General features: G+C 38.7%; 1 protein-coding gene across 3 annotated transcripts in view; it reads left to right on the top strand.

Annotated features, from left to right (window-relative positions):
- Window positions 1–15,751, top strand: part of OTUD4 (OTU deubiquitinase 4) — a 50,810-nt gene that overhangs the window by 20,359 nt on the left and 14,700 nt on the right. For 2 of the 3 annotated variants that reach the window (XM_080672712.1, XM_080672711.1), the window contains exons 7-14: window positions 2,462–2,594; window positions 5,927–5,984; window positions 6,226–6,343; window positions 6,425–6,489; window positions 8,924–9,018; window positions 10,053–10,156; window positions 10,259–10,445; window positions 15,197–15,359. In XM_080672712.1, the coding sequence (XP_080528838.1) occupies window positions 2,462–2,594; window positions 5,927–5,984; window positions 6,226–6,343; window positions 6,425–6,489; window positions 8,924–9,018; window positions 10,053–10,156; window positions 10,259–10,445; window positions 15,197–15,359 (923 nt within the window). Of the gene's footprint in view, window positions 1–2,461; window positions 2,595–5,926; window positions 5,985–6,225; window positions 6,344–6,424; window positions 6,490–8,920; window positions 9,019–10,052; window positions 10,157–10,258; window positions 10,446–15,196; window positions 15,360–15,751 lie in introns of all 3 variants that reach the window. The other variant, XM_080672710.1, reaches the window with a different exon arrangement.

Below are 15,751 nucleotides of genomic sequence, written 5' to 3'. Positions count from 1 at the left end.
GGTTTCTTCCATTTCTTTCATTTGTGACATGTTTCTTTGTCTCCGCATTTTGTTGCTTCCCTGTGTTGACGGAGTGGCTTTGTGTGGTAGGTGACCTATAGGGGCCAGTAGCTCAGCCTCCCCAGTCACCTGAGGTGGACGCTCTTAATACACCCCTTTGTGGGCTGAGTGCAAAGTCTTGGTGTAGTTAAGCCTTGATTGCTGTTGGTACACTGGGAGGAATTGTCCTCCAGGTCAATTGGCTGTGAGGACCCGCTGTGTCTATAATGGAAGAACTGCTGTGCTGGAGACACGCTTATGATGCAGGACTTGTTTCAGTGGGGCTTTGGTGCTCACTGAGTCTGCCTCTTGAATGTGTCACCTATGGATGTGAGGAGTTGAAATCTGGTGTCTCACACTGACCACTAGGTACACTGGCTTCTGGATCTCCAATGGGGTGCATGTCAGCTACTGTCTGAGGCCACCCAGCAGGCGCTGCAGCGAGAACCACAGTTTTCTCCTCTTTGCTTGGGGTTTGGACGTTTTGGAGCTGTCTTACCCGGGCTTCAAGTTTGCTAGGTTAAGCTGCGATAGGGCAGGCCATTCATATGCTAAAGCCTCTGCTTGGAGCTTGGGTGGGTTTGTAGATTATGCGGGGTGGGGTCTCAGGGCGTGACTAGGCTAGGGCGTGGCAAACAGCGATGGCTGCCAGTTAGCTGGCTCTGCATCTCTGACCGTGTCCCCGCGTCCCATGCCCCAGCGCAGTAAACAATTATTCCTGCGCGCAGCCCTGCAAGCAAGCCACCCTCACTTTCTGACCCCACGGCAGACAGTCCAGCTTCTCCCCGTAGGAGTTTGGGTCCCCCGTGTCTCCCCAGAAACTGGAGTTTGGAGTAATTGGGAGCTTGTCTCCTTTCGGGTTAAAAAAAGCAGCGCTCCCAGACGCCCGTTGCCAGCCCGATTCGCACGCCTCCATACCTCAGCTTTTCAGCGCTTGTGCACCTCTCAATGCTGTTTGCTCTTTCCTTCTAGTTGTAGAACTTCCACTCAGCCAGCTTTCCCGTGGTTCTGGGTGATAGACGTTTTGTCTTTTAGTTGTAGTTTTGAAATTGTTGTGCTAGGCAGCAGTTTATGTGTTTACCTACGCCGCCATCTTGGATCTTTTTTTTTTTTTTTTTTTTAACAAAATGTCTAAATACGCTTCTTCATTGGCTGCTGAGAATTACATTTTTTTTTTTAAAAAAATTATTTCAGAGAGTAAGAGAAAGGGAAAGAGAGATGGAAACATCAGTGATGAGAAAGAATCATTGATCGGCTACCTCCTGCACACCTCCTAGTGGGGATTGAGCCCGTAACCCAGGCATGTGCCCTGACTGGGAATCCAACTGTAGTTCAGTCATAGGTTCATAGGTTGATGCTTAATCCCTCAGCCACTTTGGCTTGGCTGAGAATACATTTTATAACAGTTCCTTTTTATTCTTTTATGAAAAGTTTTCTTAGCAGTCTTTTTTAAATTTTTTGTTTTGTTTATTAATCCTCACCTGAGGATATTTTTCCATTGATTTTTAGAGAGAGTGGAAGGAAGGGGGGAGACACAGAGAGAAACATCTGATGTGAGAGAGACACATCAATTGGTTGCCTCCCGCACGCTCCCCTCTCCCCGACTGGGGCCAGGGATCGAGCCTGCAATCCAGGGACATACGTGCCCTTGACCGGAATCAAACCTGGGAGGGATCCTTTAGTCCGTGGGCCAATGCTCTATCCACTGAGCCAAACTGGCTAGGGCAAGCAGTCTTAATGTTTCTTAATGTTTTTTTTTTTTTAAATATATTTTATTGATATTTTACAGAGAGGAAGGGAGAGGGATAGAGAGCTAGAAACATCGATGAGAGAGAAACATCAATCAGCTGCCTCCTGCACACCTCCCACTGGGGATGTGCCCGCAACCAATGTACGTGCCCTTGACCGGAATCGAACCCGGGACCCTTGAGTCCGCAGGCCGACGCTCTATCCACTGAGCCAAACCAGTTTTGGCTGTTTCTTAATGTTTTCTATCCAAGTCTCTTAAGGTTGGGCATGTTGTATGCCATCTATAATTCTCAGTTTTCTCATCTGTACAATTAGAATAATTATACCACTGTGCTGGGATTAAATATGGAGATAATGTAAAGGCTTAACACATGGAGTGTAATAATTGCTCAATATGCATGTTTATCTTTTATTGTCATCATACTTGTTTCAGGGTTGTGATACCTTTTTGTGTTGATATTTTAAAAAATGGCAGTTATCTTATGTAATGATTTTAAACTAATTACACACAAATTCTGGTTGTTCTCTATGTAGGATACTTTCTGATTAAATTTAACCATAGATGTTGCAGGTGTCTAGTTAAGATTTTAGAAGCCTGGGCAATAGATACTCAATTTTATGTTAGAACATAAAATTAGTTAATGTTGCATAACATCTCTCTTGTTAATTGCAGCTCTCCTTTATGAATTACTGTATGAGAAGGTATTTAAAACTGATGTTAGTAAAATTTTGATGGGACTCAACACTGCTGAAGTAGCTGGTGAAAGCCACAGTGAAATATCAGATTCAGAGGATGATAGTTGCAGGTAAGAATGAATTTAAATTCTAAGATATCTTTATAGTGCTGTACAAAGAAACAGTTCAGTAAATGATTCTGCAAGGAGTTATCTGACATTGAAATATTATGGTATTCTTAAAATATAGCAATCTGCAGTAGAAGGTTCTTTATCTCTGCCACTAATTTTACCTCATAAAGCTTATGTTTTGGTTAGAAAGCATCTAATTCTTTGTAATCTGGATGTGTATATGTGGAATAGATTTGGTCTACCTATATCTGTGGTATTATAAAATTTTAAGGTTAACCTGTCAATTGTGTATTCAGTGCTAAAAAAATGGCCATTTTGATTTCCTTGAGTTTTATTTTCTTTCTTAAATAATGCCACCTCTTTTTCTTTTTAGATAAAAAAAATTCCAAATTAGGGTATAGTGTGGGAACAGCTCTGGATAATGCCTTTGTTTAGGTTGTGAATAAGTACCTTTTAACTTCGAGTCTATGATAATTTTTTTTTTCCCCACACAGGACATGTAAACTAGTGGATAAGAGTGTGGGCTGTAGACTTGTAAACCTTGTTTCAGTACTGGCTTCCTGCCATCTTACTAGACTTTTGGGGCAAGTTACTTAAATTCACTTAAGAAGCCTCAATTCTGCATCTGTAAAATGAGATATATTAGTAGTTCCCCAAAGGGCAGAATCCTCCTATATAATAAAGGCCTAATATGCAAATCGACTGAATGGCAGAACGACCAGTCGCTATGATGCACACTGACCACCAGGGGGCAGACGCTCAATGCAGGAGCTGCCCCCAGGCCAGTCAAGGCAGGTGCCAGCGGAGGCCCCCAGTTGCCCTGCTGGTCACCCCACAGATCGGCCCTGATCGCTGGCCAGGCCTAGGGATCCTACCTATACACAGATTTTTTGCATCGGGCCTCCAGTTTATAATAATTAAATGAAATAACATATAAAGTGCATAAGCTAGTTCCTAGATATAGTGCCCAACATATTAGTTTTTATCAATAATATTAAGAATACTAGAGGCCCAGTTCATGAAATTCGTGCATGGGTAGGGTCTCTAGGTCGGGCTGGCGATCAGGGCCGATCTGTGGGGCAACGGGCGGGTGGGGCAATCGGGGTTCCCCACTGGCACCCACCTTGGCTGGCAGCCTGGTGCAGCCCGCTTGTCAGCCCTGACAGGTGGCAGCGCCTGTGTTGAGCATCTGCCCCCTGGTGGTCAGTGCATATCATAGCGACCGGTCGTTCCGCTGTTCGGTTGATTTGCATATTAGGGTTTTATTATATAGGATATTTTATAGCAATTAATCATATTCCAATCCTAATGAAGTTAAACTATATTATTGCTGTTGTATCTTAACTAGGAAAGTATCCTACTTGGTGTTACGTACTGTGAAACTAGAGAAATAAATGAAATTGATATCTAATTCTTTATTAAATAGTACTTAAATATATCTTTATTTGTAATTCCAGGCATTTCTTAAATTAAATTTTCCTGGTCCTGATTGAAATACTGTCTACCATTTGTTTATAAGAAAGAAATGAATCAGTTAGGTTAGAATCTGGGTCTGCCATTATAAGTTTAATGCTAGAATGGACTAACTTTGCCCAGGTGAAAATTTTGCTCCATGGTTTTCTCTAGCACCTCTCTGATTAAGACATGTCATTGAACCTAGGAGAAAGTTAATTAGGGAACATGTGCTCGTTATAATGCTGTTTTTCTTTTTATACTTTACTATTGTGGCCCTTGGAACATGGGAGCCTTTCTCGTTAATTTTTTGCATTATTACAGATTTCTTGTGTCATATTTGGCTTAGGGAAGACAAGGCTTCAAGTAGGGAAGAATGCTATATAACCATGGCACGATAGGTAGGCATAATGTGATAGCAAGGGGGAAAGACGAGGGATGTTGTTTTACTCTTGTGCCTGGATTCTTTTCGCATTTACATTGGCCAGTGCTGAAGTACTGGAAATTATGGGTGCTATTTTAAAATCTAGAGACACTAGCTACTTGGAGTCTCTTAAAGATTGTTGCATTTAAGGGTATAGACTTGGGAAATTGTCCTGAAGACTAGAAATTGATTGATTAAGGAGTGTAGGACAGAAGAGTATAGGTGGCTCCTCACCTCATCTCCCACTCTACTTGCCATCACTCTGTTCCAGCCTTGCCAGCCTCTTGTCCACACCAGGATCTTTGCACTTGATTTCTGTTTTTTCTGCCTGGAATGCTGAGTAGCCATATGGTTTGCTATCTTGTTACCTTTAATTACTTATTCAAAAAGACTTCTCAACAAGTTCTTTCCTCATCCCACTTTTTATTACTTAAGCCTATGGCTCAACACTATAATTTTTTTTAAATATATTTTATTAATTTTTTACAGAGAGGAAGGGAGAGGGAGAGAGAGTTAGAAACATCCGATGAGAGAGAGACATCGATCAGCTGCCTCCTGCACACCTCCTACTGGGGATGTGCCCACAACCAAGGTACATGCCCTTGACCGGAATTGAACCTGGGACCTTTCTGTCCGCAGGCCAATGCTCTGTCCACTGAGCCAAACCAGTTAGGGCTCAACACTATAATTTTTTCCTAACACCCCCAATAGCACTTACTAGCATTAGCATACTGAATATGGTTTGCATTCATTATCACTAGATTGTACATCTTTTTGTAGTGGAATATTTCGTTTAATGGATCATCATCTATGTATTTAAAGGAAATTTTTTTACATTGAATGTTTTATAAACCCAATTATTCTACTTACCTGAATTTTAGTTTATTTCTGTTTGTTTTATTGATGATTGAGCCAGTAAGAATTACTGATAAAAGTCTTTGACTTAATATTTTATGTCACACACACACACACACACACACACTCTTGCACACTTTATTTTTTATATATTTTTAAATCCTCACCCAAGGATATTTTTTCATTGATTTTAGAGAAAGTGGAAGAGAAGGGAAGAGACAGAAACATCCATGTGAGAGAGACAGATAGGTTGGTTTCCAGGGCCAGGGCTCAAGCCTGTAACTGAGGTACATGCCCTTGATTGGAATTGAACCCAGGACCCTTTAGTCCAGTGGTTGCTAACCAGTGGTTCACGGTGGTCCGTGAGGTCCGAGAGGTTGGCGACCACTGCTTTAGTCCACAGGCCGATGCTCTATCCACTGAGCCAAACTAGTTAGGGCCACTCGCACAGTTTATTAAAATTTGTAAGGGCTCATTGGAATATAGCTTTGACTTTGTGGAATATACCTCTGACTTCTGATATTTTTATGTGAAGTTAGAATAAATTAATTGCATGTGAACACATTTTGTACTAATTATGGTTATGTTTTTTCCTTTATAGGAGAAAAACTACCACTGCTAATGATGTAAATGGATTTAAAGCTCTGTCAAGTGATCAGGTATTTTTTTCTAAAGGTCTTAACTTGTTCTTTAATATAAGAGCTTATGAAAGTGTAGTCTTAATTTTTTTTCTCTTTTCTGGTATATTTTCAATAGTAAATTTTTCTAGTAAATTTTTCAGCATCTACCAGTAAATTTTTCAGCAACTTAGTAATTTTTGAAGTTTTCTTTTGATTTTATTCTTACATATATGTTAAACAAAAATGTTTTATTTTTTTAATCCTGACTTTGTTTGTTTAGCACCTGAAAAGCAATGGGAACTCCCAAAGCCTTTCTTTGTCTAGAAAGGTTCTTAAGTCACTCAATCCAGCAGTTTATAGAAATGTGGAATATGAAATTTGGCTCAAATCTAAACAAGGTGAGTTTAAAAATCTGCATTTTTCATAAGTTCGTTTTGTGGCACTTGAAAATAATTAAGTCAACTTGATATTATTTACAGCTCAACAGAAACGTGATTATTCCATTGCTGCTGGCTTACAGTATGAAGTTGGGGATAAATGCCAAGTAAGTGATTATATAGAAGAAAAGATCTTACCTGAAATCTTATTATAATAGGAACCGAGTAAACAGATAAGTTTGAACGTGTTGTTAATTTGGAATTTTAGAATATATTTTTTTCATGTATACATTTTCATAGTTTTATTATTTTTTATTTTTATTTTTTTAATTTAATAAATTTTTATTGTTCAGATTATTACAGTTGTTCCTCTTTTTTCCCCCCATAGCTCCCCTCCACCCGGTTCCCACCCCACCCTCACTCTCTGCTGAGCAATGTCTGCAGACATTTTTTTGTTTCCTAACTGGGAAGGTGGTACATCTAGTGGGTAAAGGCCAGGGATGCTACCAAATATCCTACAGTGTACAGGACACCCTTTCCCACTCCCCATGACAAAGAATTATGTGGTCCAAAGTGTCAAAAATGCCAAGGCTAGAGAAACTCTGGAAAAGGTAATTTCCAAAGATCCCTTTTCTGTTGTTTATGATAAAAATTGTTTCCAAAATAAAAGCAATCCACATACACAAAAATTATTTGGAAGATAATTTTCATCAAAATGGCTTCCATCAAAAAGTGTTGCCTTTTGCCCTGGCCATGTGGCACAGTTGGTTGGAGCGCCATCCTGTACAGCAAAAGGTTTGGGGTTTGATTCCCGGTCAGGTCACATACCTAGTTTGGGGGTTCGATCTCTGGTGGGGCATGTATGAGAGTCAACAATCAATGTTTCTCCCTCCCTTCCTCCCTCCCGCCCTCCCTCCCTCCTTCCTCCCTCCCTCCCTCCCTCCTTCCTCCCTCCCTCTTTCCTCCTCCCTTCCCTCCCTCCCTCCCTCCCTCCCTCCCTCCCTCCCTCCCTCTTCCCCTTCCTCCCTCCCTCCCTCCCTCCCTCCCTCCCTCCCTCCCTCCCTCCCCCACCTCCTTATTTTCTTTCTCTGAAATCAATAAAAACGTATCTTCAGATGAGGATTAAAAGGAAAAAAGTGTTGCTTTTTCAAAACTACCTTACAGTAGCCCTTGACAAACATTTCTTCTTGACTTGTGGGGGAAACACTCATTTCCTTTGTTTTAAAGTGGTTTGTGAAAAGTATCTGAATGACCAGGATTGTGTCTGTGCACTTTTGAGCACTTTTCATAGTGTTCTGGTTCTGGGGTATTTGAAAGGAAAAGAAGAAGAGGATGTAATTAATTTAGGTTCTTCATTATGGGATTGTCAGAATTGTGCTCTAATTATAGAACAGAATTATGGAATCTTTGAAGGGAACAAAAGAGAAGAGTAAAACCAAGGCTTAAGGTTCCCCTCCTTCCCTACCCCTCAATAGAGAAGAGAAGATTGCTTGTTTTACGCTGCATCACTAAAGTTTTGTTACTCATTATTTTAAATCAAGCATATCTTCTTTGAGGTTGCAGTTGCTTTTGGTAGACACCATTAATAAAGTAGATGATAAAGCAGATACTTGTTTTAATTTTTTATATTTTAGAGTATTTTGTTTCTAATTCTACTACTTAACTTTCACTTGGATAAAATTTAATTGAAACTTTATTGTGTAAACTGCTAGGAGTCAAAGATGACTTGTTTACTCAAGTAAGCATGTAAGATACAGTTTTAACTTTTGGTAAAAAACTTCAGAAAAATCTTTTTGATAAACTCAAAGAGAGGAAGGCAAAGTGTCCTATTTTGATTTGTGAAGAATGAAACCTCAGCTCGAGGACTTTGTCTACTAATACAAGTACGAGGGTACTCAAAGCCATGCAACATGGATGGGCTCTTAGTGCTCCTGGTGTAGTCATGCCAAATGCCCTATTCATTGTGTATTGTTTGACTATAGAAACACCTCAGGGCTTACTGTCCTGTCACAGTTTACTCTTGGAAAATACCAGTAGTATGTTAGAGAAGAGATAACGGATCTATTGTTAGGGAGGAGAAAGGTCACAGTTACAGTAATTATAATAATACTGTTACGTCCTTCATGTATATGATACATACCTCATTCCATCTCCATCAGTCCTATGACTTTGGTATTATTATTAGCCTTATTTTGCATATGAAGACACTGAAGTATGAGAAGTAACTTGCCCAAGGTCATATTGCCGGTAAGTAGAAATGCCAGGCCTGGAATCCTGGTTGTGTTGTGCCAAAGTCCTGACTTCAGGACCAGGACAAGATACCTCTCTTGTTAGGAGCCTTAATAGATGGTACTACTACTTCTTGAACTATTAAGGAAATAATTTAGAACAATTTTGGAAGGATAAACACAAAAGCATTTTAGGTAGAGGTACATAAGTCTGGGAGGTCAGAGAAACAGATATTGTATACTGTTTTGAAATTAGTTTTGTGTTGAACAATATACATTTCATTTTCTCTTTAATTGGAAACAAAATAAATTTTAAAAACTGATCATTAATGCAAGGAAGCAGGTGACTGATCTTTCTGGAATTGTTCAGCAGGTTAGGTTGGATCACAATGGAAAATTTTCTAATGCAGACCTTCAAGGGGTTCATTCTGAGAACGGACCAGTTTTGGTTGAAGAAGTTGGAAGGAAGTATGTACTGCTCTTCAAATAAGGCATTTACTGTCTTTTCCACTTGCCTAATGTAATCATGAGCATTTCGAAATGGCTTTGTGTATTTGCAAATTCACTTAAAGGTGTTGCCTATATGTAGAAATATTTGTTTAGCGCTTTTGGAAAATAGAGTTTAAATTCAGTGGTTTGCATGATGATATAGTTTAAAATAAAAAGAAAACTAATTTTGTCGGTTACTGTTTAAAATGTGCCATTCTTCACAAAGGCATTTTGGGAAATTGACTATACTATAACTATAAAGTGGGAACTTTGGAGGACAGGGACCATATTAATTCCTAATGTTATTCGGAACTGCATGGCATTGAATTAATTTTAAATAAATGTCAGACGGAGTAAAATTTTATGGTAGATTTGCAGTGCTACTTTAGAATACCTTTTATTTTAGTTGCTGCTGCCCTTATTAGAGATAAGGTAGTAAGTCACACCTAAACTTTAGTATGGAAAATTTCAATCATACATAAATGTCAGGAGCATAGTGCAGAGAACCCTAATATACCACCATCCTGGTTCATCAGTTAACAGCATTTAGCAACCTTTTCTAATCTATCCTCCCTAACCCTTTTTAGAAATGGAATTGGAATAATTAAAAAAATCCAGACGTTATACCATTTCTCATAGACATATAGGTGCTTTTATGTGACTCTAGCACAGTAAGGTCTCCTGCCTCTCCCCACCTGAATGACAGTACCATTTTCACATCTAACGAATAGCAATCATTCCTCGAATCTTTTGCTTCGATTGTGATTTAAGGCCTTTTAGTCTTCTGGTATTTTTGGGTTTGAAAACACACTTTTGATTTATGTTATCTTTTACTTATTAGAATTATATCTGGGTTGCTAAATGGCTTTGTTTGTACTTCATTTTTAATATAAGAACTAAAGCTGGAAATTCTTATGTAAGTTACAAATAAAATTGTTATGCTGAATACTTTAAGTAGATATCATTGCTATGAGCACTTTAACTTATTACATGTCTTTTCCTTCCTTTTGAAGGCACTCACCGAAGACCCTCAAACCACCTCCCTCAGAAAGCTGGAACACAGTGTCAGGGAAGAAGATGAAAAAACCTTCCTCTTCTGGACAAAATTCCCATTCTGGTAAGAGCACATCAAGTTATTCTTTTTTTGTGGGGAGGGGTAAAGATACATGGCATTGTTGATCATAGGAAATTATGGGGTATTTTTGGATTCTTGTCGCAGATGCAGATTATAGAGGGCCAAAGAATTCAAGCAAGCCAGTAAAAGCTCCATCAGCACTACCTCCTCGACTCCAGCACCCTTCGGGAGTAAGACAGCATGCATTCTCTAGTCATTCTGCAGGGTCACCGTCTCAGAAACCCTCCAGTGAGCACAAGAATCTTAGCAGGACACCCTCACAGATCATAAGGTAAGGGAGGGGCATTTCTTTTATTTGCCACATTTCATGCTTTTAGTTAGAATAATATTAAAAGTATTGTTGATAAAATACTATGTGAGGATTTCAGTTCTTCATCGTTATCTTTAAAGAAATAAAAGTAACTGCAGAGTAAGTCATCTTTATTTTATTTATTTATTTTTTATTGTCTAAAGTTTTACATGTCTCCCTTTTCCCCAGTTGACCCCCCCTCCCCCCAGCCCCCAGCCATTCCCACCCCGGGCAAGCCCCCACCGCCCCAGTGTCTGTGTCCATTGGTTATGCTAATATGCATGCATACAAGTCCTTTGGTTGCTCTCTAACCCCCCACCCCCCTACCATTTGTCTCTGGATCTATTCTTGTTCATCAAATTATGTTGATCATTATATTCCACACATGAGTTAGATCATGTGATATTTATCTTTCTCCAACTGGCTTATTTCGCTTAGCAAAATGCTTTCTAGTTCCATCCATGTTGCTGCAAATGGTAAAAGTTCCTTCTTTTTTTATAGCGGCATAGTATTCCATTGCGTAGATGTACCATAGTTTTCTAATCCACTCATCTGCTGATGGGCACTTAGGCTGTTTCCAAATCTTAGCTGTGGTAAATTGTGCTGCTATGAACATAGGGGTGCATAGATCCTTTCTGATTGGTGTTTCTGGTTTCTTGGGATATAGTCCTAGAAGTGTGATCCCTGGGTCAAATGGGAGTTCCATTTTTAACTTTTTGAGGAAACTCCATACTGTCTTCCACAGTGGCTGCACCAGTCTGCATTCCCACCAGCAGTGCACGAGGGTTCCTTTTTCTCCACATCCTCACCAGCACTTGTCATTTGTTGATTTGTTGATGATAGCATTCTGACAGGTGTGAGATGGTATCTCGTTGTTTTGATTTGCATCTCTTGGATGATTAGTGACTTTGAGCATGTTTTCATATATCTCTGGGCCTTCTGTATGTCCTCTTTTGAAAAGTGTCTATTTAGATCCTTTGCCCATTATTTGATTGGATCGTTTATCTTCCCTTTGTTAAGTTGTATGAGTTCTCTGTAAATTTTGGAGATTAAACCCTTATCTGAAATAGTGTTTGCAAATATGTTCTCCCATGCAGTGGGCTTTCTTGTTGTTCTGTTGATGATTTCTTTAGCTGTGCAGAAGCTTTTTATTTTGATGTAGTCCCATTTGTTTATTTTCTCTTTAGCTTCCATTGCCCTAGGAGCTGTGTCTGTAAAAATATTGCTACGACATATGTCTGCTATTTTGTTGCCTATGGATTCTTGTAGGACTTTTATGGTTTCCTGTCTTACATTTAAGTCCTTTAGCCTTTTTGAGTTTGTTTTTGTGTATGGTGTAAGTTGGTGATCTAGTTTCATTTTTTTGCATGTATCTGACCAAATTTCCCAGCACCATTTGTTAAAGAGACTGTCTGGACTCCATTGTGTGCTCTTGCCTTCTTTATCAAATATTAATTGAGCATGATAGCTTGGGTTGATTTCTGGGTTCTCTGTTCTGTTCCATTGGTCTATATGTCTGTTTTTGTGCCAGTACCAGGCAGTTTTGAGAACCGTGGCTTGGTGATATAGCTTGATATCTGGTATTGTGATCCCTCCAACTTTGTTCTTCTTTCTCGGGATTGCTGTGGCTATTCGGGGTCTTTTTTTATTCCAGATGAATTTTTGGAGAGTTAGTCATCTGTATTTTTGAATAATTCCCCCCCCACCCCCCAGTGATTGGGAGATCTTAGCTAGGTCTTATACTGGCACTTAATAGCTGTCTGGTAGTTTGTAATAAGTTAATACTGAATTCCAAATTGCATTTCTAATTTCTTGGAGGGTGAGGATGTTTTCTTTTATACAGGAACTTAAATCAGTTAAGATGGTTGGTTTACTTTGTTCTAATAACTTTGTATTGTTTGGGTTAATGTGTCTAATACCAAATGGAGTTACAAGTTGAAGGTCATGTAATCATGATTATCAGCATTCCGACTGAATATCCAGACACAGATGAACTTCAGGGTCATAATTTCCTGTGTTACAGATTTTATTTTTTCCTTAATCTGCCCTCCCATGGAGTAGTTTATATCCCTTTAAAGGAGCTTTATTTGAGAGGGTGTGTCTTAAGTGGAGGCTGTTCTTTTCATGCAAATGTGGCCATGTCTCTGGTCACTGTAGCCCTTCTAGGTTACTGTGACCTATGCCTCTCTCTCCCCTATTGTCTGAATAGTTGTAGCTTCAGCTTATGTGCTTGACAAGTTCTAGTCTTTAGTTCCTTTATTTTTGGCATTTGGGCATTTCCCTTTCTTGGGATATACTTAACATTTTTTCATTAAAGATTGTTTATATAACATAACATCTTCAAGACAATTGTAGGTTCTTAGGCTGACATGTTATCGATACCGTGTTAGTTTCCTGGGGTGGTTGTAGCAGGGTACCACAAACTGGGTGGCCTAAAACAATAGAAATTTATTAAAGTTCTGAAGGCTAGAAGTCTGAACTCAAGTTGTTAGGAGGGCTATGCTGTCTTGATGACTCCAGGGGAGAATCTGTTCCATGCATCTCTCCTGCTTCTACTGTTGCCTATAATCCTCTCTGTGCAGGGACATTCCTGGCCTATGGTAGGTGACCTCTCCCAACAGACAGAATTCGTGCCCATTAATCAACTAGTTTGGCTGAAGTCTGTTTGGATATTGACCAGACTCCACTAGCATTTGGTGGCATCTTACTCAAGGCAGGCAAAGTACCTAAGAAATCTGACTTATTTTGAATATAGACTTTGGAAACCTAGAAAATGTGAAGTAAACATAGGAAGGTCATAGGTAGAAATGAATTTTACTTTTTTTTATTTTTTTTATTTTTTTAATAGACTGGAAAAGAAGCATTTTTTCCCCTTGAACACAAGGAAACTATACTCTTCAGTGTCTTACAGATTAAAAAAGAAAATACACATAGGCTACTAAATGGCTAATTTGATATATACTTTTGTTTACCACAAACAATTTCTATTCAGTATGTTCCTACTCTTGAATCCAACCTCCTAGGCATTGGTAGAATGATCAGACAGATATGAAATGTCTCTGTAGCCTTAGGATCAGTTTCTGCTTTGTGTGTTAGCTGTATATTACTTGGTATATGAAACACTTGATGGCAGAAGGCAGTAGGTAATACATAGACATGAAGTTTTAGAGAATGTTTGCCATTGTGATTGATTACATAGAAACCTATTTGTATTTGCAGTTAGTATGCCTTCTCCACTGTATGTATGGAGTGGATTTTACTATTATATTAAAAGAAATTTAGAGACTGCTGATGATCAGATATTTAAAGTAAGATTTAAAAAAATTAAGTCTAGAATTTTAAGTTAACAGTCCCCTGGATTTAAGCCCATTAGAGTTTATCTTTCTAATGTTAAACGCATTAATTTTGAATTATTCTACTTACAGAAAAGAATCTTTATGTTAGCCATGAGACCCTCATGACCTCTCACCTTTCATTTCTTTCTCATTTGTCTCTTTCTTTGAAAAAATAAAAGTGTAATAAAAACTAAGCAGGGTTGCTGTTTGTGGTTGCATTATGTGAATGCTGAAAATGATAGTAATATCATTGCTGAATATTTTTCCTACAGTTAGGTGCAAATAGGGAGGATTTGGTTCTCTTTGTAGTGGGTGTGGATAAGATGGACGGTTTTGGTGTTAGGATGGACATGGTATAAGGCTGTGTTAACTTTCCAGACTCCTGGCATTTGCTGAGTCGTCTTTGGAGTCTTCCATGACTGGGGTTTGAGAAGGACTGGTCAAAGATTATGAGGGTCCAGTTTGCTCCCCTGCTTTCCCCCCCCCCCTCCCCCCAATTTTGGGGTTGACATTTGCCCTGTTAGAATTAGGGTGTGATTTTTTAAGTGGGACTATCTGAGGATATAAAGTGGGTGTTCCTTATTTCAGATGTAAAAAAATCATGATACTATTGTGTCCTTCCCACTTTTGTTCGGATTATATGTTCAGATTGTGACAACCTATTTTTCCTTTAGGTTTTGACTTTTCATTTCCCACTATTGTGAAACTGTTAGACACGGTAGAAATAGTATTTATATTGCCTATAATAGTTACAAGTCATACAAAATCAATAGGAATGTGTTACAGGCTACTAAGTTGTATGCATCAATTTTTTTTCATCCTTGTTTGACCAAAATTATACTGAGATGACAAGTCTTATCTATGTGGTTAGTATCTAGCCTGGCACATTTTCATATTTCTTCTTTCTAGCTTTACATTTCCCTTGGTGGAATCAAAAAGCGGAGGATGGTCCTGTTGTTCCCTTTGATGTTGCCCTTTACTTAGAACAGAGAAGTAGAATGCTTTTGAGACCTAAACTAATAACTTTCTTTTTTTTTTGAAAGTGAATTCCTATGAAAGTTTTAAAATGTGGGGTAAAGAAATATATGCAGTACTTACATTTCTGCTCTGGTGGAAAAGAAAAAACCCTCAGTTATTTCTTTATCACTGTCTTTTTTTTTTTCCTTTTTTCTACCTCTCCCTATTATAAGTTTGTTGTCTTGATTCTGTTATGTAGCTTGCGTAATGCTACAGGAGATTCTGTTTGGTAAACATTTATTATTCAGGTTGCCAAAAGTTCTATAGTCACTGTGTAGTTAAATTAGTTAAATATTTGTATTGACAAAACAGGTTATTTTATTTTAGGTAGTCAATACATTTATCTTTTTTTTTGTGACAAAAAAATGTTTTATTTAACAGAAAACCTGATCGTGAGAGAGTTGAGGATTTTGAGCACGCCAGTCGAGAATCTAATTATTTTGGCCTCTCCCCAGAAGAGCGCAGAGAGAAGCAAGCTATAGAAGAATCTCGATTACTTTATGAGATTCAAAACCGAGATGAACACGCTTTCCCAGCCCTTTCCGTATGTATAAAAAGAGATTTTAAAAGTTATTGGTTTGAAATCTCTCCTTAATAGAAGCTAACTCTTGAACAACATGTGTTTGAACTTGGTGGGTCAACTTATGCAGATTTTTTTTCAATAACTACAGTTGGCTCTCTGAATTCCCCTGGTTTCCCATCTGCAGATTCAACTAATCACAGAATCTGTGGATGTGGAAGACTAACTGTATGCATTCTTTTATGTCATTTCATATAAGGGACTTGAGCATCCACGGATTTTGGTATCTGTTTGGAGTCCTGGTACAAATCCCCTGTGTATACTGAGGGACACCTGTAGCTAAGTTTTTGGGGAGTTAAAAATTATACACAGATTTTCGATTGCCTGGGAGAGGTTGGCACCCCTAAACCCCATGT

The sequence above is a fragment of the Plecotus auritus genome (assembly GCF_963455305.1).
Source record: "Plecotus auritus genome assembly, chromosome: 6".
NCBI classification, from domain to species: Eukaryota; Metazoa; Chordata; class Mammalia; order Chiroptera; family Vespertilionidae; genus Plecotus; species Plecotus auritus.
This window is presented reverse-complemented; position numbering and strand designations above follow the sequence as displayed.